General features: G+C 42.6%; 1 protein-coding gene across 1 annotated transcript in view; it reads left to right on the plus strand.

The window, feature by feature from the left end:
* Positions 1–266: 266 nt before the first annotated feature.
* Positions 267–22070, plus strand: part of POLR2B (RNA polymerase II subunit B) — a 53392-nt gene continuing 31588 nt past the window's right edge. The window contains exons 1-11 of the mRNA XM_075282834.1: positions 267–394; positions 507–579; positions 1931–2081; positions 3109–3221; positions 5931–6150; positions 8658–8816; positions 12693–12857; positions 14576–14772; positions 16496–16615; positions 16745–16931; positions 20559–20702. Of these exons, the coding sequence (XP_075138935.1) occupies positions 376–394; positions 507–579; positions 1931–2081; positions 3109–3221; positions 5931–6150; positions 8658–8816; positions 12693–12857; positions 14576–14772; positions 16496–16615; positions 16745–16931; positions 20559–20702 (1548 nt within the window). The 5' untranslated portion in view covers positions 267–375. The remainder of the gene's footprint in view (positions 395–506; positions 580–1930; positions 2082–3108; positions 3222–5930; positions 6151–8657; positions 8817–12692; positions 12858–14575; positions 14773–16495; positions 16616–16744; positions 16932–20558; positions 20703–22070) is intronic.

The following is a 22070-nucleotide window of genomic DNA, read 5'->3' on the forward strand; positions in this document are numbered from 1 at the left end:
CTCTACTGCAACGTTTCTTCATGCTGAAGGATCTTTTAACAAACAAAGACACGCCTACTGTCACGTGACTTTGTGACGTCAGAGGGTCATTACCGAGTATAGTATAGGAAATAGCGTCTACCATAGAGTTAGAGCGTGTTCTCGTGGCGACTTCCGTTCTACTTAGTTATTGTGAAACAAGCTTGTTTTGGGTTCCGGGTTAAACTCCTTGCACAGCTAAGTGGTGCTTCATTGATCCGGAAGCGGAAAGTAGCCTGTTACTTGTGTTTTACTGAGTATTGGTGCCTGCGCTGTGTGTAGTAAGCGCGGGTTTTGTGCTCTCTCCGGTTTACCTCAAGTTCTTCATTTCTCCGGTGACAGCTGTGCGCGGCCATCATGTACGATGCGGATGAGGGTAAGAGGCTGATAGGGGTGGTGTATGGCGCAGGCACTGTGCTTGGAATACTTAGAGTGGAACGTCTGTTTTCTGCTATGTGGTAAACGTGAAACGTTGTCTCCCTTGTTAGATATGCAATATGATGAGGACGATGATGAGATCACTCCCGACTTATGGCAGGAAGCATGCTGGATTGTTATAAGGTAAACTATACCATAAGTGAGTAGTGATGCACAGCTGTATAGCACAGCTGGGGGGGCTCATTTATGTTGTCTGGTATTTTCTCTCCCAGTTTTTATGTCCCCCTGTTCCCTTATTATGATAATAATCCCCCCGCCTCCAGTGAAATCCTGATCATGTCACAACTGGAGTTTGTACAGTTGCAAACCAGTGGTTTGCGGCAGAAAACTGGCATAAAATAATCTGGTTCCTTGAGTTTTCAGTCAAATTGATGAAAATGTAACTCTAATTTTGTGAAGGCAAGTTCTGGCTTTTTTTTTTTATCCTAAAATGTAAAGCAATATATATCTGGGAAAATATAAACAAAATAGGAGGGAAATAGTGTCGGGTTTTTACTTTTCTTTTTTTATTTTATTAACACAAAGTGCTACTGAAAAAATTTATTAAATAGTTTTTCCTCTCCGTTACGGTAATTTTTATTTTGTATGTTGTCTGAAGTGTGGCTATAACCATTAATAATGGCGTTTTATTGGTGTATTTTAGTTATATTTTTTTTTATTATTTCTATTTTTTATTTTTATATAACTTTTCTATTTTTTTTATTTTATGTTTTTTCATAGTGTCCCCATAAGGTCATAAGAGACCTTTGGGGACATCGGATCACTTTTTTTTTTTTTGTGTATTAGAGACTGATTTCCCCTGCAACTTGGGCTGGTACATTTAGCCCCAATTGCAGGAGGAATACAGCCTCCTGCATGCTGTTTTAAGACTAATAGAACGGACCCAGCAACTCTTGCAAGACACTGTGGCCAGTGGATCATATGACCGCCGGGTCAGAGGGCGGCCGCATCATGGTGGCACACATAGCTGTGTATATAGCGCTCATTGCACGCTGTATACACAGCGATCAAGAAGGCTTCTCTCTGGGAGCTCCGGCTGAAATTACAGCCACTTCCCAGTTTCAGCAGCTGCACGATCTCATGCAGCTGCTTTGTTCTGCTTGGACGTACCGGACGAGAAACTGATACACTGGGGGAGAATTTATTAATAGGAAATTTTAAAAATAATTTTGGCTGCAGTCAGCGTTACTTTAAAGAGGTTGTCGATTTTTCAGCAAATAAATTGTATAATGAAAACTTATATGCTTAAATGCTGCCCAGATAAGGCTGTGCTGAGCCATTATGTAATTGATAGCAAAACACAAAGTGTCTGATCAGGAACACAGAATGGTGAACTGCAGGATATGAGGGCAATATACATTTAAAAATATGCACAGTGTGGAAGACAATCATGTGAGAATTGTGGGAATGCAAACATTTTTCGCAGTACTGCTTCATTTACTTAAATTCGTAATTGTTTGTCGTTTCTTTTTAGCTCTTATTTTGACGAGAAGGGTCTAGTACGTCAACAACTTGATTCATTTGATGAGTTCATTCAAATGTCTGTGCAAAGGATTGTGGAAGATGCCCCACCGATAGATCTACAAGCTGAAGCTCAACACACTACAGGAGAAGTAGAAGAGCCGGTAGGTGACAGTAATGCAAGCATGATTTAAAATAAAAAAAAAGAAACTATTATTAGTGATTAGACTATTAAACTCCAGTTTTAGTCCCCTTAAACAGCTTCCAGAAAAAAGACCTGACCTGCTCCCATTGATTTCAATGGGAGCCGTCTTTTTGGTCAGGATTTTGAGGCAAATACGGCCTCAAAATCCTGACCAAAATACCCCGTGTGCACTCAGCCTTAGTGCTGGCAGTGCAGTGAGCATATTGTATCATATTTTCTGGGAATGCCCCCTAATACTGGGTTTCTGGATGGAAGTGAAGGAGCTGACTGATGCCTTTCTCCTTTACGGAGTCCCATTAGATCCCCTGATTTACAGTCTAAATTAGCCTCCTAGATGTCTGGACTCTTTACCCGTGTACGCAGCAAAGACTCCCATTGCTAAGCACTGGAAGCATGTTGATTCCGCCACTGTTACAAGGAGGGTTGCCGCAAACGTAATATATGAAAAAATAAAGAAATCAGGGCTGTATCTTACCACTTTGTAGGGCTTTCATGGAGGTGTAGGATCTATCCTCCGGGCCATGAGGTGAATTCAAGTGAATTGCAGATCGTCTTTTCATTTCATCTCTTCAAACGTAATATATGCTTGCGATCAGAAAGGACTCTAATCGCAGACATTAACACAGAGATTCGGTGGTTACAGCACCTGCTCTGCTTATAAGCTGTGCCATATTTAAAGTGCAGGCATCTACCGAAATATGCAACAGGTATAAGCAAGGGGCTGCCGGGGTGATGTTGCTGCCGTAAAAAGTCTTATGCGTATTGCTACATATGAGATTTTTTCCAGTGTATAAAAATGCTTTTTAAGGTGTCTGTTATTGCACCATATGTGTACAAAAGTGGTGAACAGATGCAGGACAGATTTCTTTTAGTGTCTACATAATGCTGTTGTAGCATTGCAATAATAGAGTGGTTTAAACTGTATCTTATTTGTCATATTTTTATAATCTACTTCATTGATGTCTTTCATTTCAATGATTTTGCAGCCAAGATACCTACTAAAGTTTGAGCAAATTTACCTGTCTAAACCTACACACTGGGAAAGAGATGGTGCACCTTCACCAATGATGCCCAATGAAGCAAGACTTCGAAATCTAACGTAAGAATTTTATGTGCATGATTTTGTGATGAAGTGGACATGTTGGTTTCCTCTTATACTCCAACATACTACCTCTGAAATGGCTCCTAGCATGTTTCTGTGCTGGGGAAGTTGGACTGTGAGCTCTATTGGGACTGGCATTGATGAATGAGAAATCCAAGAGTAAAAATCCAGCACGGCCGTAGTAGGAAAATTAAAATCCTCCTTTATTAAGTCTTCATAAAAACAATAATACATGCATCTTGCAATACCCCTGTGTCAGACTGATGCGTTTTGGAATACCTTCCTTTCTCAAAGCCTGAACACCAGTGGACATCTGCTTTCTTTTTGTGGGTTAGTTGATTATTTGTTCACCTGATGCAATTGTAAACATATGTTGCAACCATCATCCTTCTAATATGTACACCACACTAGTCGTACCCCGTCCCCACTTGCCACATTGACATCTGGAATGCCGCTGACCCCACTACCATCTGCGAGGTCCATTGAAGGGGTGGCTTTGCGACACCTGAAGATGGCAGATAAGGTGAGTATAAGAAACACCCCCCTCCCTTCTTCCCCATCCAAAAGTCTCCCCATTGTATCCTTCAGGGCTCTCAGTCCTACAGCTTCCCCTCTCTGTCCCTCAGGGCTACACGTCTGAATTCTGCACTGGGGCCTCCATTTTAGAGGATAACTCCCACTTTTCTATGGAAGTTTTTTTCTGAGCAACTGTTGTTGGTGATGGGACATCTGGTTTTTAGCGGGGCTCCTGTTCTCGCCCCAGGAATCATATTTTTCTTCAATCCTTCGCCAGCTTTACATCTTACAGCTGGCACCTGCGGCTCCTACTTCAGTTCCCCCCTCTTCCTGGAGTCCTGGGATGTGCCTCTATCTCTCCCTATTCCATGTACGTGGGAAACTCTGGGGGGAGGACCCTTGGTACTCCTCAGAAGTTTCTTTTTCTTCATTTCCTGTTTTTCCCTGAAGCTCAGGCAAACATCTCAGGGGATACTCTGCAACTAGGCATCCTTTGGCCACCTGCTGCAGAGGTTGCACAGAGATCGAACATTCTTCCGGTAGCTTATTCCCTTTAGCAACTTTATATATAGCTTTAATAAGTTACCCATCTGCTATCTCTGCCTAAGCTAGTTCAGAAACCTCCTGGCCCCTCTCTAGCAGAAGCACCCCCTACATGCCCCTCTCTCCCCTGGATTGAGTGGCTTCCCTTACCTGTGCCATAGGCGACCTTGCCAGACTTAATCAGTCTGTGGTGGAAACTTTGGAACAGCTGCCTTCCCAGATCGTCGCTCCGTTGGCAACTTCTCAGCCCCTCCCTAGATGTTGTCATCCCTCTTGTTCCAGCTTCAAGAGCTGTCTTCACAAAAGCACAAGGAAATCTTCCTACAGGTCACTGTTGTCCTCTCCTTCCTGGGCACTCATTGGTTAGAGCCATGGCTCCACTCCGACAGGCAGAACCTTTTCGCCAGTTGTGCTCTAGTGAGCCAAAAGCTCCCCCACTATGTGGCAGGTCCCAGGACCGTAGGGCATTGCTGCTAACGCTCTTGTGATACCCTGCTCATAATTCCAGCTTCTGTACTTGTTCCGTTCTCTTCCTTTTCTCCCTTGGTTTCTCAAGACACTGAAAATCGAGGAGGTTACAGCCATCCTAGTGGCTCCAAATTGGCCCCGTTGGACCTTGTATGCTGGCAGACACTCCTTGCCTTCCTTGTGGATGTTTTATCCATCTGCAGGGTCTCCAAACTGGCTGCCCTGTCCCAGAAGCCTCTTTTTCTTGTTCTCCATAAGAACCAGTTTGATCTTCGTCCACCACCGTCTTTTCTGCTTGAGGTGGTCTCTTCTTTCCACATCGAGGATGTTATTGTACAGTCTTTCTCCCTGGACCCTAAGCACCAGTTGCCTGGATTTTCTCCGGGCAATCCAAATCTATTTTTCTCTCACGGACCCTTTTCGTCTGAACGCCTTGTTTAGAAGCAGGACTTCCCTTACGAGGACCCTCAGGGAGAACAAAGCTTCCATCTCCCGATGGATTTGGTTTGCTATCTAGGAGGTCTCAAGAATAGGGTGCTGGCTCTCTGTGCGATAGCTCACTCCACAAGAGTCGTTGGAGCCTCCTGGGCTGTGTGACATAAGGTTTCCACTGCCCAAGTCTGTAAAGCTGCTACTTGATCCATTCTGTGACCTCTGTCGATACTAGTGTTGGTCGTAAGGTTCTGCAAGTGGCTGTGCACTTGGTTGATCGCATGGCTGTGTAATTCCCACCCTCTTGGACTGCTTTAGGACATCTGATGGTGCTGTTTCTACTTGCTGTAAAATCTTTTTCTCGTTGTATTCTTTGGGTTACACAAATCCTTGTTTTCTTGTTGTTACTGCCCCTGGCTGTTTTGGTTTGTTTTTTGGGTTCAGGACATGTTGAGTCTTTGTTTCATTTTTTGTTCTACTGCATCAGTGCAGACTGGTTAGCATAGTGTCAGTGGAGAGGCTATAGAGGTGGAGCCAACATCACTTCCTTAGCTTCAGCCTCCTAGTGGCCATAGTTCTCTGTCCCCCAATAAGTACAAGGAAAAGGTTTGTACAGTGAGTACAAAGATCTACTTTCTCGCCTGTACTATTAATTTCTGATTTTTTTTTTTGATTTTTTTTTTTATATTTAACATTAGATTTGTTTCTCGATACATCATAATTATTTTATTTCTTATTGTACTAAAGGTATTCTGCTCCACTGTATGTTGATATTACTAAAACTGTTGTAAAAGAAGGTGAAGAACAGATTCAAACTCAACATCAAAAGACTTTTATTGGAAAGATCCCAATAATGCTGCGCTCGACGTACTGTCTTCTGAATGGCCTCACTGATCGTGACCTGTGTGAGTTAAATGAATGCCCACTGGATCCTGGTGGTTACTTTATTATCAATGGATCTGAGAAGGTATTACATTTATTTACATTAAATATTCCTTGCTTTAGCATTACCTTGTTACTTTGCCTCTGTCCTCTTTGTAATTTAGGACACTTAGGAGAAGTGTCTGGCTGCCAGGAACCCCATCAATCAGGGTATCAAAAGTCCTCCATTCCTCCTCCTTGTGAGTGGAGCGACAGTGCTTCTGCATGGTTGGTGATACTCCATTCATTGCTGTGAGGTTGCAGGAACCATAGTCTTTAGCAACGCCAGCAGATCCATAACTGTGAATGAAGTGCCGGTCACGCACGTACACAGGCTTTCCATTCAAAAGGGGGAGGCTGGGCTACTTTTGATCCCCCGCTCTCTGGGGGACCCGCTGTGTGGACTCCTAGTGATTGGACCCCTATTTCCTGTCCTATGGATATTGGATAAGTGTCTTTAATGGCACAAGCCCTTTTTAAGGAGTTTCTGGCCCAAAATCTAACTCTCATACTGTATGTAATCTGTTTGAGAAGCCTTCATGTGCCGGAACCTGCTTGTGGGTGGTCAGCATTTGCAGTGCCACTCCAAGTAATAGAAGTGATACAGCAGCCCTGTCCACTGCATAGGGGTGATTCTGGTGAATTGTAATGCTGCACACACCATTGGTCCACTAGCAGCTTCCAGCGCCCACAGGAAGTTTGAGCTCAAATACTTTAGGCCATTAGTATGAAAATTTGATTTTAGGCCAGAAAACTTCTTTATTCGCAAAACTGCAAAACATGTCCGTTTAACCCCTTCCAGACATCCACCATAATAGTACGTCCGATGACCGGTCTTTAACCCCTTTCTGTCGATGACTTTTTTTCTATTTTGTTTTTGACTCCCCACCTTCCAAACCCCATAACTTTTTTATTTTTTTTATTTTTCTGTTGTTAGAGCCATACGAGTGCTTAATATTTGTGGGACAAATTGTTCTTTGTGATGCTATTTATTATTCTGTACAATGTACTGGGAAGCTGGGGAAAAAAATCAGAATGGGTTGGCTTTAAAGAATTGCATTTGTCCCGCTTTCTTATGGGAGTCATTTTACGGCAGCCATATTGACATGTACCTTGTATGCTATGATTTGGTATGATTCTGGGGATACCAAATTTACATGATTTTTATTTACATTTTAACCTCTTAACAAAACTAAAAAATTTTGCTAAAAAAAATAAAAATTATCTTAAAGTTGGCATACTCTGACACCTGTTACTACTTATATTTCTGTGTAATAGGGATGCATAGGGCTTTTTTTTTTTCTTTTTTTTTTAACCATTTTGGGGCATGTGTATAGGTTTGATCACTTTTTATTCAATTTTTAGGTGTAATGGTGAAACAACTGCGGTTTGTCACTTTTGATTTTTGACCACTCTGGCATTCATTGTACAGGAAATTTACTGCACAGATACATAATGTGTATATGTTTTACATTAATATTTTAGTTTCAGATGTATTCTAGGGAAAGACCTTTCTCTTTTGTTTTTTTGTTTTATACAATTTTATTAGCCCCTATCCCCAAGGGGGTTTGAACTTGCACTGTTACAGTGGATGTCAGAGAATAGGGTTAAATATGGTGGCCACTCTGCTGTAATGTACTGCGAGACCTGGAGCTAATTATCACCGGCACTGCACTATGGTGTGACTGGTCTGCTTCTTGGTTTTCTATCCTCTGGTGGATTATGGTCTGCTACGGCATCAGGGAGGCCTACAGGCTTCAAGGGTAGGTTGCTGTCTCCGTGTGTGACTGCTCATTCTTCTACCGCTGCCAGAGTCTCCTGAGCTCTTCCGCGCCTAGATCTTCAAGACTGCCACCTATGCTTCTGTTTTCACCTTTACAAACGTTCTTCTAGATCCATTCTGTGACCTCTGCCGTGCCCAGTTTGGGTTATAAAGTTCTGCTGGCTGCCTATTTTCCACCCTCTGGGACTGCTTTAGGGCATCGCATGAAGCTTTGTTCCCAAATGAAATGAGCGAGAAACATGTCCTTTTGTGCTCACTGTACAATCCTTTTGTCTTTAGATTCTTTGAGTGGATACATATCCTACCTTTTTTTTTTTTCTTGTTATTCCTGCCCCAGGCTGTTTTGGTTTGTTTTTGGGTACAGGGCATGTTGGTGGTTGGGTTCTGTTGTATCATGAGTCTTCATTGGTGGTTTGGTCAACTGACTTCAGCCTTTGTTGCAGAAAAACCGCTGTATATTACAGACCTAGCAAAGTGAATAAGATTGTATTTAATGTCATTCTCTTCGTTGCAGGAAAAAAATGCATGCTTTTATGACAAAAATAAGTTTTACTTGTAAAAGTGCTGCTTCCTATTCCCCAAGTCTTTTAAGGGAAAACTTTCAGAAAACAATATATATATATATATATTTTTTTTTTTCCTGCAGTGATTTATTTATTTATTTATTTTTACCTGTTTTTCGTCGTGGGGTCTTTACCACTTTGCCAAACTCATTGGAGCAATGAAGAATTTGCTTTCCTATTAATATGCTAATATAGCTTTCTATTTAGGTCTTAATTGCGCAAGAAAAAATGGCAACAAATACAGTATATGTGTTTGCGAAGAAAGACTCAAAGTATGCATACACTGCGGAATGTAGGTCTTGTCTGGAAAACTCTTCAAGACCAACAAGTTCCATATGGGTCAGCATGTTGGCAAGAGGAGGCCAGGTATGAAAAATCTTATTATTTCTCCCTCTATTTTTGACCAGGTTTGTAAGTTGTGTAGGGAAAAACTACAGCTATATTGTAGAACGAGTAAGGGGGTGTTCACACTTGCACCTGCTGTCTGTCCGTTGAAATTGCAGAAAAACAAATTGGAAACTGCAAACTGTCCGTTTAAAAACGCATTCACTTCATTAGGTTTTTAAAGCAATACACGGGCGCCTGTTTTCAGCCTGTGCGCTGTGTATCGGCTTTATTGGACGGACAAAAAGTCCTACATGTCCAACTTTGTGTTCGTCCAAAAAAGGCAGATTCACGCAGAGAGGCTGCCAACAGACTCCTGCGGATTGCTTTAAAAACCCATTGAAGTGAATGGGAATGGTTTGCAAATGGTCCGTTTTTAAAAACCCAATTTGTGTTTGTGCAATTTCGGCGTGTTCAAAACGGACGACAGCAAGTGCAAGTATGAACGAGGCATAACTGCAAGTTTTGTAATTATTGAAAGCTTGGGCTACATGTAGTGTGAGCTGCACATCCTCTGTTTTTATTTAGAATGATTGATGACTAATGCTCTGATAACAGGAGGATTTTCTACAAGTCTGACTAAGCTGGTCAGCTTTTATGTTCTAGACTACACCTGGGTAATGCTGTGCATATGATGGTGTATCTGCTTGTCAATTTGATACTGCACCACCTAAAATTTAGTGCATAAAATGATTATACTGGGGTTAGAGGAAAATATTTGAAACTGGGCTAATAACAATCTCAGATGCTTTTAAGTGTACATGCTCATTGGGTTATAGCCACCAGTATTTGGATCCTCTTCCCTTTAAATATTTTTGTTAATGACCTAGTAGATGGTTTACGAAGTAGAAACTCAATATTTGCCGTTGCTAACCTCTGTAAAATAGTCAACACAAGGGATGGTAGTAGAATATGAGAGATTTAGGTAAGCGTGAAGTTCAGCCAGATAAATGGCAGATGAGTTTTAATATAGATACTTGTAAAGTTATGGACGTGGCTAGTGGAAACAAATGTTACAATGCTGTATTACATAATTAAGGACTAGGTATGATTACTGTTAAAAAAGACATTTTGATATTGGTGAACTTAACTTTACCAACCAGTTCCAGGCAGCTGCTGCGAAAGTATATAGTCATGGGCTGCATTAAGAGAGTGATAGATGCTGCTGAAAAGGATATTCTTTTGTCTCTTTATGAAACTGTATAATTTTGAGCACCTGCGTATAGGAAGAATATAGCAGAAATGGAGCATTTGCAGAGTGGGGGGACCAATGTAATTAAGGTGATTGTTGGATTAAAATATAAAGACTGGAAAAAAACTGGAAAATAAATAAATCTTCACTTCAGGCACAAAATGAGCAAACTAAAACCAGCCTTAACTTCAGGCAAAAACAAAATCCTGCTTGTCTAAGTGACTAAACAAAAATAATAACCTAACTACCGTATTTTATGGACTATAAGGCGCACTGGACTATAAGCCGCATTGCCCATGAACGCCTTATAGTCCGTCTCGGTTCATATATAAGGCGCACCGGACTATAAGCCGCAGTCCGGTGCGCATTATATGTTATTGAAAGCAGCGGCAGGCAGACTTTGCCAGCGGCCGCTTAACCCCCCGCGTGCCAGCCGCTTCTATTGGAAGCGCTCGGCAGGCGAGGAGGGGCTCTATCAGCAAAATCATGCTGATAGAGCCCAACCGTAAAAGTTAGATTAAACTACCCCCCCGTTTTAAAATAAAAGCCTGAAACAGAATGTGAAACTTACCGAGCGGTGCAGGGTGGGCGGGCACCTCCGATGTTCCGTCCTCCTCCTCCGCCGCTCGCTAAACTGAGAATGGCCTGGGCGCATGCGCAGTAGTAGAAACATTATGATATTGCGCATGCGCCCAGGCCATTAGTTCGCGAGTGCCGGAGGAGAAGGACGGAACATCGGAGGAAGAGGAGGCCTGAATGCCCGCCCGCCCTGCACTGCTCGCCCTGCACCGCTCGGTAAGTTTCACGTTCTGTTTCAGGCCGGCGTGACTGCAGGGCTGCCGGACACTTCCCATTCATTTCTATGGGAGCCGGCATGCGAGCGCTCCCCATAGAAATGAATGGACAGACACTTCCCATTCATTTCTATGGGAGCCGGCATGCGAGCGCTCCCCATAGAAATGAATGGACAGACACTTCCCATTCATTTCTATGGGAGCCGGCATGCGAGCGCTCCCCATAGAAATGAATGGACAGACACTTCCCATTCATTTCTATGGGAGCCGGCATGCGAGCGCTCCCCATAGAAATGAATGGACAGACACTTCCCATTCATTTCTATGGGAGCCGGCATGCGAGCGCTCCCCATAGAAATGAATGGGAAGTGTCTGTCCATTCATTTCTATGGGGAGCGCTCGCATGCCGGCTCCCATAGAAATGAATGGGAAGTGTCTGTCCATTCATTTCTATGGGGAGCGCTCGTATGCCGGCTCCCATAGAAATGAATAGGAAGTGTCCGGCAGCCCTGCTGTCACGCCGGCGTTCCGTAGTGTGAATGCACCCTTACGGTTCCTTTTATGTATGTATGGAAGCGGCACGCAGACTTTGCCGCCGCTTCCATCCATATATAAGGCGCACCGGGCTATAAGCCGCACTTACGATTTCTGAGGAAATCGTAGGTTTTTATGTGCGCCTTATAGTCCGGAAAATACGGTATACATGTGGCTTACTACCAGCCACGCTAACAAAATAAGCACGATATTGTCTCACCAGACTCAGGGTAACAGGACAGACCCAGACGCCTCCTCTCACTCCCTGGATCTGCACTGGAGTGCAGAATCTGCACCGTCACGTCTTCATCCAAAAGAGCCAACTGCGCATGTCCGTTGGCCATTTTCCTATGGCCTCTCCCGTTCGGCCCCAGGAAAATGGCTGACGGACACGCGCAGTTGGCGCTTATGGATGAAGACCTGATGGTGACGTGGGAGAAGAGGCGGTTGCGAGAATTAGACGGAGGGCGGTGTTGCAGAGTTTTCAAGCAGCACAGAGGACAAACCAGTGTTTGAGCACGGGGGAACGCCCCCTGTGCTTTCTAGAGACTCAATTAGCATAACGATGAAAACGGGCTATTTACCGAACGGCTGCATGGAGAAGAGCGTCATTGAGGCAAATTTCCTACTTGGTCTTTGTCTTTTACTTTTCTGTAGTCATTATAAATTGTACTCCAATGAAAGGCTGCCCTTTTGGATCAAAGTTTTACAATAAAAGCCACAACCCCCTCCATCCCTCAATAGCCTAATCTATTCACTACAGGTGTGCTGTCAATGACGAAGGGGAAAGCTTGAATTAGTAGCCTTTTTTTTTTTTTTCCTTCAGGTTGCTACATGTAAGACTATATTTGTTTTATATGTATTCATACAATTTTTAAAATTTCTTGGATTTTGCTAAAGAACTGGAGGTGGGGGACAACCACCATGTTTTTAAGAACTCCAAGTTCCTGTTTCCTTTTCTTAAGGAGGAGGTGGTCTCTCCAGGGGTGATGTTATTGACTCAAGGAAGATTACCTGTAGGTGGTAATTTCTTTCTGCCCACACGCAGCAATGGGAAGTAAAAAAAAAAAAAACCTTGTAAATAAGTGTGATACAAGAAGCAGCAAAGGATGAACAACAAAACCTTGAGAATTTAGCAGTGCTATAAATGTATGGAATTTGGATAACCCCTTTAAGTGTGTGTGTGTGTGTGGGGGGTTGTTTAACTAAATTGATTAAATATATTTATCCTGAAAATTACTGGTGTTTGACAATGGCTGTTCCATTGTATTGTAATATAATTCAATTTTACTACTACTTTGCTAAGTAAAAATTACAACCTTTCTGTGGCTTTATCAGGGTGCAAAGAAAAGTGCCATTGGCCAGCGTATTGTTGCAACATTACCTTACATTAAACAAGAAGTGCCCATTATTATTGTGTTTCGAGCTCTGGGGTTTGTGTCCGATAGAGACATCCTGGAACATATCATCTATGATTTTGAAGATCCTGAAATGATGGAAATGGTAAGTGGAATTTACATATTTACTGTTTTATATCTTAATCTGATAGCAAATGTCAGATCTGAGATCATGAATCAATATTTTTATACTTTTATATTATACATGTTGTGTGTTATAAATACAAATTTTTCCTTGCAACTCTGAAATGAGCTTGCATGGCTTCTAATAAGCCCTTATCTTCCAACTCTTTCACCTGTTTCTTCTCCTCTCTCATTTTAACCAAAGCCACAGCTGTCTGTGCCCCTTTGGGAAAGGTATGCTTGCGTTTGGACAGCCGTACCATGATCTCTGCTCTTAGCTCCACCAGGGAGCGACTGAGAACAACAAATATTTCTACAAACCTGGCTTAAAGCAACAAATACGTTCTCAGACCTGGCCTAATGCCAGGGAGAATCCTCAAATTCGTTTATGCCAGGCAATGATGATATGGCGCTAAATACAAAAGCATACCGACTAAACAGACGGCTGTTATCTATCTCACCTCACGCTATACTTAACCAGTCTCAACTTCAATCCACACACCTCTATCTGACTGACTGAGCCACACAGGACAGAAATGTATCAGTGCTGTGTTTCTAAGCTATCAGAGGAAACTCCAGGCATGTCTGTCCCTTTCAGACCTCGGGAACCAGACCCGTCTTACCACCAAACCTACTAAACCGCCACCTCTCGATTCACAGGCAAGTGAACACATATAAAATATGAGTAAACTTACCGTGATCGGTTGAGGTTCCGAACCCTCCTCTGGAAATGGCGGAGTTCAGTGCGGCGGCCTATGCGGGTCATCGAGCCCCCCCCTGGTTTCCTCATGATAGCCTCCACGTTGGGCGCCACTTGTCAGGGTCGTAATCGACAACACAGGGTCAATCAGTCGGATCCAAATTAGTATTAGCATGTGTGCACTGTCGCTTTAAGAAATGAATCAGACTCAGTCTGTTTCAGAACTTTAGCTCATGCTATATCATCGCCTCAGCTAGCACTGAACTTTTCTTAAGTTTAAAAAAACGGACCTGAGCACAGTAGTGATATCTGTAACATTTTGCTTTTATTAAAGGGATTGTCCCAGTTTTTAAAGGGAGTCTGTCAGCAGTAATTTGGTACTAATTCTAACCACTATACGACTAAAGCCCCACGACGTGTAAACGCAGCTTTTTTTTTTTTGTTGTTGTAGATTTTGCTGTGGTTTTTTTTTGAGCCAAAGCCAAGAATGGATTGTGGAAAGGATAGAAGTATAAGAACTTCCTTTATATTTCCCATTCCTTTTGTAGCCATTCTTGGATTTGGCTAGCCAAAAACGCAGCATAACTGCAACAAAAAAAGCTGCATTTCTGCAATGTGGGGCCTTAGCCTAAAGATGATTCTGCAGTTTCCAAATATGTATGCATGTTCAGTTGTAGAGCTCCATACTGGTAGTGACATCACGTGTCCTTTGCTGAGACCACTGATTGGCCTCAACAGTCACATGCAGCAGGGACTTTCGCCAGAAGACTACAACAGACAAGGAGTACTGAAGCATGCTGGGAGGCATCAGAAGAAGGCAGAGCATGACTGACGCCAAATTGAAAAAAAATAAATAAATAAAAGTTTTTGTCCATTTTTGCCTGGACAACCCCTTTAACATATCATAACTCTGGTTTCCTGTACACATGACTTTTAATTTGGGGGGGTTCCATGAGTGTTTTTATAACTTTTTTTTTTTTTTAATTTTCTTCTTCATTCAGGTTAAGCCTTCCCTTGATGAAGCTTTTGTTATCCAAGAACAGAATGTTGCGCTGAACTTCATTGGTTCTAGAGGAGCAAAGCCTGGTGTCACAAAAGAAAAAAGAATCAAATATGCCAAGGAAGTTCTTCAGAAAGAAATGCTTCCACATGTTGGTGTCAGTGACTTCTGTGAGACCAAAAAAGCGTATTTTTTGGGGTAGGGTTTAAATGTAACTTTTTTAAAGCTTACTTTCATTAATGAATTGTACAGTTCAATAGAAAAAAACACTTTTAATATATTGGCACCTTCCTGACAAATGGTACTCTTTAAATTGAAAGCTCCCAAGCTTATCTGGCATATACTTCTATTACAGGCTGCTCTATGCATCCTGTAAAAGAACTGCTCCAAGTTTACAGTGTATTGTAATTAGTGATCTAACCTTTTGGGCTTCAAGACTACCTCGGGGTTCTATAAATGACAGAAAAAAAAGAATCAAGAGCTGCCTATCCTTTCTTTTGTTGTCATTTAAAAAAAAAAAAAAAAAGCAATAGACAATCTCAAATTGGTACAAATTTAAAAGTATGTAGGCCCCATATATGCTTCCCCACATGCGGAAATATAAAATAGTTATGGATTATGGATGTCAGAATATGGCAACTTCAAGAAGTTTTTTTTTTGTTTTTTTTTTTTGGATTTTAGTTTTTTTTTTTTGGCGGGGGGGATTTAAAACATTTAAAAAAAACAGTTGTTTACAGTCAGAGTAAAGGGTATGGTAGTCTAGTAAATCCCATGCCCACTTTGCATTAAAAATTGTGCTGTGGACGTGTGATGGTTTCGGAAGTAACAACATGTCAATTATACCTACGTCAATCCCAGTGGCTTCCTCATAGGTGTAATTGAAACAAAGTCCGTAGAGGAAACCTCTGTGATTTTTGTCTAAAGAGCTGTGGGAAATACCGCAATACATTGCCGCCTTGGGTTTTCCTGCAGCGCTTTTTGGTTTCCAGACGCCACGTGGGGCATTAACCTAAATTTTGTATCCCTGGAGTTGTACCAACCCATAAAGCCCTCATGCAGCTCTGTGAACGGAAAATTAAATGTTCTGGTATTTGGAAGGAGTGGGGTCAAAATGAAAAATTTGCTGTGGTGGGAAGCAGTTAAAGGGAGTCTGTATTACTAAGATGATTATGTACTATTTACAGTATCTTCAAGAGTTTGTAACTTTTTCAGCTATGACTGTATTAGCTTGAGTCCTATTTTCATGTAACTCTATGATATATTCATATGGAAATTAAGGGAAAGTGCCATATTGTTTTTGACTCCCCACCTTCAAAGCACCATAAAAGAATTCAGAATGGGTTGGAATTGGAGAAAATGGTATGAGTTACACTACCAATGAAAGTAGCCTCTGGGCGACTTTTCATAGGGAAATAGGAAAGTATTTCTATGCAAGTCTAGGTATCTAATCAGACCACACCTGTAATTATTTACATAGCTGTCCGTATATCAAAAAAAAACAAAACAAAGAAAAGTATCAGGGCACTCACCACCAGCGTCTTAAAACCAGGATATCTTTATTTCATCACCTTTAAAATATTGCGCATAATAGGAGGATGGTAGCGTGGAGCATAACAGCACAACATTTACATAGCTGTGTTCAGTTTTGTAGCAATCTGACGAAATTTTTTTTCACTAAAGTATTTATGAATCCAATGTATGCGTTCCCTACCAATTTTGTGGCATCTAGCTTTTCCTTGTATCCAGTCAGATGGTCAACAGTGGAGACTCTAAAAAAAACAAATACATTAACCGATGCTTGCCACTAAGCCCGACCAGATGGATGATAAAAATTAATAAATTATTATAAAATTTCTACAGAGCTAGAGAGAAAAAGTTTGATAAAAGTTTGTGATTTCTTATTTTTTCCTTTCGATTTAAGGTACATGGTTCATAGGTTGCTTCTTGCAGCTCTTGGAAGGAGAGAACTAGATGACAGAGATCACTATGGAAACAAAAGACTGGATCTTGCAGGGCCACTGCTTGCATTTCTCTTCAGGGGGTAACTACTTGCTAGTATAAACTCTCTTCCCCCACCCCCCAGTGATGTGTGGTTTGTTTGTTTTTTTTTGTTTATTTTGTTACCCTTGAGTCTCTCGTATAATTCTATGTAATTTGTCTCTTCTCATAGAATGTTTAAGAACTTGTTGAAAGAAGTGAGGATATATGCACAGAAATTCATTGACAGAGGAAAAGATTTTAACTTGGAGCTGGCAATTAAGACTCGTATAATTTCAGATGGTTTAAAATACTCGCTTGCTACTGGAAATTGGGGTGACCAAAAGAAAGCCCATCAAGCTAGAGCTGGTGTGTCTCAGGTGAGTTTGCATTTATATTGTATTTGGTTTTGGTTTTACTTAGAATCGGTTTAACTTTTAAAAGAACAAAATGTTTTAATAGAAATATCACAATTAACTGGTTGCAATGGCACACTATGGTGTTTAAATTGTCTGTGCATGTTGTTATATAAATATTTTTATCAAGCATCAAAACTAACTGCACTTGTTGCTCTGGAACGGGCGAGGGGGGCTGGAGAAAGAACTCCAATTGTACTGAAATCATTGGACTGCTAAGAACTTGAGATGGTGAAAGGTCTAGTTCTTTTTTTTTTTTTTTCTTTTTTTTTTGCTTATTTCATTCAGGGATACAACACAGCATCATGGGTATAGACCTGGCCACTAGGAGGCTGACTCTAGGAGTAGCAAATATGTCTGCTCCACCTTTGTGTTATATCCTCCCCACAGATTCTCTTCTAGCCAGTTTTAACCTAAAGTCTGTAGGAGGTACACATGGCCTGACTCGGGTCTTTCTGTCTTACATCGTTTTTATTTTTATCTCAGGTGCAGGAGGGAGGGGGGTCTTCAGTGTGTATGCCACACTAGTTGTATCACCTGTAGGTGTAGTGCTCTGCAATAGAGCTCCTTGCCAGTCACCCAGTCCCCACTCGCTGTGTGCAAGGCCAACTAAAGATGTGACCCTGCAGTAACTTAAGACGACAGATAAAGTAAGTGCCTCTACCCTTGTGCTGTGTTTTGGTTTTTTTTGGTTTTTTTTTGCTGGAGCAAATTATCTTACAGGTACCGGTACCTTTTCCTGGCCTCACTAGGGCCTTCGGGGCCTACCCTTGATGATACTTTGCTGCTGGCCACAATTCTACTTTAATCCCTGGTCTCACCAGGGCTAGGCCGAAACTATACGTGTGCTTGCTGTAATATCAGGCTAACATTCAGTCAACTTCAACCCATGTGCTCTATTTCCTTTATGCCCACCCAAGTCAGCTCAAGACCCTCCCGTGCTCTCACTGGCAGACCCTCCCCCAGACTGGGCAGCCTCACTTACCTGGGCCATACATGACCTTGCCATACTGCTTTCCTAGGTTGCTGCTCAATCAGCGCTCCTCTAAGACCCTCATCTCTCATGTTCCAGCTCTATCAGCTCTCCTTGCAAGAGGACTAGGAAATCTCCCTACAGGTCAATTTCCTTCTACCCTTCCTCTGGGTGCTCCCTGGATAAGGGCTTCAGTTATCAGCTCCACTCCGACAGGCTGAACCCTGTCAGCCCCCCCCCCCGAATGGTCTGGTTCTCCTGGGGACGCCACTGCCTCCGAAGCATCAGCTAGGATATGCTGCAGCTCATCCATGTTTTAAGAGATGCTCTACATATCTCAAAGGACCAAGACCCTGCTTTTCAAGTTTACGTCTCCTTCTGCCACATTCGCTGTTCTTCTGTGGTCTTCCTGAACCATTGGGTGTTTCATCCTATCACCTTATCTTGAAAGAACAATGGCTTCACCCAGACCATCCCCTGCCTTCCACTAAGTCAGACGTACTTTTTTTTTTTTTTTTTTTTAAATCCCTCCAGACCAGTGTGTCTCTCTAAGTGGTCAGAGTCTCAGGTAGATCTTGTGTAGCTAGTGGGTGGGCTAGCTAGAGAAATAAAGGGGGGGGGGGGTGAGTAAGAAAGGGAGGGGGAGGGAATGAGAGAGGCAGGTTGTGTGAGTCAGACTGAGTGAAGCCATCATGGTCCGCCACCTTTTTTTTTTTTTTTTTTTGCCTAAGCTGATTTTATTTTATTTTTTTCTTCCACATCAATGAAGTGGTTTCTGCAATCTGTCTATTGTCTATTTGTCCTTCACGGACTCCTTCTGTCGTTCAGACACCTTGTTTGTTCTCTCTGAGGGCCCTCACAAGGGCCTTGCTGTTTCCAAAGCTTCGTTCTCAATATAAATTCGTTCTTCCTGATTGACATCAGGCTTCCACCACTTAGATCTGCAAAGCTGGCACCTTGGCTTCTGTCCCCTCTTTTTTGCTTCTGCCGATGGAATCTTGGGTTGTAAGTTTCTGTAAGCGGCTGTGCGCTAGTTTTCTCATATGGCTGTGTAATTCCCATTTGCTAGGACATTCTATCATGTGGTGTCCTCCAATGAAATAAGCGAGAGATAAGCATTTTTGTACTAGTCTTAAAATCATTTTCTCGTTGTATTCATTGGGGGTTATAGATCCCACCCTTATTTCTTGTTATACCTGCCTCAAGCTGATTGATGCGTTTTTTGGTTCAGGACGTGGTGGTGTTTGGTTTCTTCCTCTTTTTTTTTTCCATTTTGTGACTGTCTCTCACTGCTGCTGCTGGCTAGCTCAGTGTCTGTGGAGGGAGTATAGCCTAGAGTCACAACTGAAATCTCTCCTGTTCTTAGTGTCAACCTCCTAGTGGCCAAGTCTATACCTATAGTGTATGCCCCTCCTCCAAACAATACCCCCCCACCATTAGAAATGGATTTAATGGTTAGTAAAGAAATCTATATTTTTTTTTTAGTTCTCTAATTCAGGGGCCTCAAACTCGCGGCCCGCGGGCTGCATGCGGCCCCCTGAACAATTTTGTGCGGCCCGCACAAGCCTAGGGACTCCGGATCCGAGTTGAATACATTGCGAGATGATTATATCCACTAGCCGCTACATTCCGGCTAGTGGACATATAGGCGCGATGTGATGATGTCACATCATCACATCGCGCCTACAGGTCTATTAGTGAAACTGCAGAGTGTGGCGGGGGAGCGTTGGATGGTAAGTGTTTTTTTGTGTGTTAAACATTGAGGTGGAATGAAGAGGCTCATGACACTGGGGGCAGACGAAGGGAGGGGGGAGAACGGCATGACACTGGGGCAGAGATGGAGGGACATGAATCTGGGGGCAGAGATGGGGGGACATGAATCTGGGGGCAGAGATGGAGGGACATGAATCTGGGGGCAGAGATGGAGGGACATGAATCTGGGGGCAGAGATGGAGGGGACATGAATCTGGGGGCAGAGATGGGGGGACATGAATCTGGGGGCAGAGATGGGGGGACATGAATCTGGGGGCAGAGATGGGGGGACATGAATCTGGGGGCAGAGATGGGGGGACATGAATCTGGGGGCAGAGATGGGGGGACATGAATCTGGGGGCAGAGATGGGGGGACATGAATCTGGGGGCAGAGATGGGGGGACATGAATCTGGGGGCAGAGATGGGGGCACTTGAATCTGGGGGCAGAGATGGAGGGACATGAATCTGGGGGCAGAGATGGGGGGACATGAATCTGGGGGCAGAGATGGAGGGACATGAATCTGGGGCAGAGATGGGGGACATGAACCTGGGGGCAGAGATGGACGGACATGAATCTGGGGGCAGATGAAGGGTGTATATGTAACTGGGGGAAAGATGGAGGGGGGACATATAGTTTACGGGTGACTGTAGGAGGATTATACAGTGTGGGGGCACATGAAAAATGAATGAGAATGGGCGGAGTCAACATAAAAGTGGGTGGAGCTAAATTTGCCACGGTGCGGCCCGCCGACTGGCTGGGATCTTGCTTTGCGGCCCACATGCTGAGTTGAGTTTGAGACCCCTGCTCTAATTTGTATTAGGTGTGTATCTCCATTAAACTTTCTGTATTTCTTTAATTTTATAGGTATTGAATCGACTGACTTTTGCATCAACACTTTCTCATTTGCGAAGATTGAACTCTCCTATTGGTAGAGATGGTAAACTTGCTAAACCCAGGCAGTTGCATAACACTCTTTGGGGTATGGTGTGTCCTGCCGAGACTCCAGAGGTAAAGTTTGAGCAAAGTTAAAATTGTTTTGGAAATGTGTTGCTATGTGTCACACCTACTGAACAGTAATATAATAATAAAACCTTTATACAGTGGCAGCATAAACTAGTGCTTTACTGATTTATATGGTTCATGTACAAACATGATCTAACATTACAAAACCATAAATGTAACAAAATGAGTGCTGTACTCACAACTGCACACATCCACAAATGAAGTGGGATATGAGGTAGATGATCGAGCAGGATGCTTATTTTATTTTTTTTCTCCAGTATCTTGCCTTGGTCTTTGGCTACCACTGAAAATAAGTGTGGCCTCAAAATGATCGTCCAATTTTGTTGTGTTAAGTTTTACCCTTGCAATTTATTTGGAATTAAAAAGGGAATGTCTATAAAGTAACTTGCACCAGTCAGCAGTACAGACTGTGTGTGTTGTTGCTGCTGCTGTTTTGTTTGTTTTTTGTATGTTTTGTTTTGTTTCCTTTCCATGATATTTGTGATATGTAAAAGTGATTTTCTTTTGTTTACAAAAATTGTATTTTTTTGTAAAAGAAAAATTGCATTCCTGCCACATTCTGTTGCACGAGTCCCTTTGACCTTTTATAGCTTTTCAGTCACATTTTATTTCTATATGAATTTGCCTTTTGCAGTGACCTATAATAAACATATATAGATTAATATTTATATATTTTGGTTGCTGTGGCTTAATGTGTATATGTACACTCATCGGCCACTTTATTAGGTACACCTGTCCAACTGCTCGTTAACACTTAATTTCTAATCAGCCAATCACATGGCGGCAACTCAGTGCATTAGGCATGTAGACATGGTCAAGACAATCTCCTGCAGTTCAAACCGAGCATCAGTATGGGGAAGAAAGGTGATTTGAGTGCCTTTGAACGTGGCATGGTTGTTGGTGCCAGAAGGGCTGGTCTGAGTATTTCAGAAACTGCTGATCTACTGGGATTTTCACGCACAACCATTTCTAGGGTTTACAGAGAATGGTCCGAAAAAGAAAAAACATCCAGTGAGCGGCAGTTCTGTGGGCGGAAATGCGTTGTTGATGCCAGAGGTCAGAGGAGAATGGCCAGACTGGTTCGAGCTGATAGAAAGGCAACAGTGACTCAAATAGCCACCCGTTACAACCAAGGTAGCCAGAAGAGCATCTCTGAACGCACAGTACGTCGAACTTTGAGGCAGATGGGCTACAGCAGCAGAAGACCACACCGGGTGCCACTCCTTTCAGCTAAGAACAGGAAACTGAGGCTACAATTTGCACAAGCTCATCGAAATTGGACAATTGAAGATTGGAAAAACGTTGCCTGGTCTGATGAGTCTCGATTTCTGCTGCGACATTCGGATGGTAGGG

Source organism: Leptodactylus fuscus, chromosome 1 (assembly GCF_031893055.1).
Source record: "Leptodactylus fuscus isolate aLepFus1 chromosome 1, aLepFus1.hap2, whole genome shotgun sequence".
Classification (NCBI taxonomy): Eukaryota; Metazoa; Chordata; class Amphibia; order Anura; family Leptodactylidae; genus Leptodactylus; species Leptodactylus fuscus.